General features: G+C 72.6%; 1 protein-coding gene across 1 annotated transcript in view; it reads left to right on the top strand.

Annotated features, from left to right (window-relative positions):
- Positions 1-537, top strand: part of HGFAC (HGF activator) — a 7,840-nt gene that overhangs the window by 5,250 nt on the left and 2,053 nt on the right. The window contains exon 2 of the mRNA XM_012724060.1: positions 259-520. Coding sequence (XP_012579514.1) covers positions 259-520 — 262 coding nt within the window. The remainder of the gene's footprint in view (positions 1-258; positions 521-537) is intronic.

The following is a 537-nucleotide window of genomic DNA, read 5'->3' as shown; positions in this document are numbered from 1 at the left end:
AGGCCGCACCGCATGCCAAGTTGGCCTGGCCAGAGACCCTGGGGCCCTAGTGTCCAGGCCCTCCTGGTGGCTGTGCAGCCTGGGCCAGTGGGAGCGGCGTGGACACCAGGTGTGCCAGGCCACGGGGCACACGCGCACCCTGGAGGGCGGTCACCCGCCAGGCTCCTTCCAGCAGCCGCTGGGCCTGAGGCATGCGGCCACAGGGCCGGCAGGACCCTCTCTGGCCCTGGGGTGTGAGCCCGTGACCTTTGCTCCCAGAATCCCTCGCCAGGAACCAGCCCTCGCCGGGGGTCCTGCTGACCCTGGCGGGGCCCGCCCAGCCCCCCTCCGCGGGGCGCCAGGCCTGTGGCCAGCGGCACAAGAAGAGGCTGTTCCTGCGGCCGCGCATCATCGGGGGCTCGTCCTCGCTGCCCGGCTCCCACCCCTGGCTGGCCGCGGTCTACATCGGGGACGGCTTCTGCGCCGGCAGCCTGGTCCACACCTGCTGGGTGGTGTCTGCGGCCCACTGCTTCTCCCACAGGTCAGCAGGCTGTCCCT

This window comes from Condylura cristata, unplaced genomic scaffold, assembly GCF_000260355.1.
Source record: "Condylura cristata isolate star-nosed mole 26May11 unplaced genomic scaffold, ConCri1.0 scaffold00012, whole genome shotgun sequence".
NCBI lineage: Eukaryota > Metazoa > Chordata > Mammalia > Eulipotyphla > Talpidae > Condylura > Condylura cristata.
Note: the sequence above shows the minus strand (reverse complement) of the source record. Positions and strands in the feature narration are given on the sequence as shown.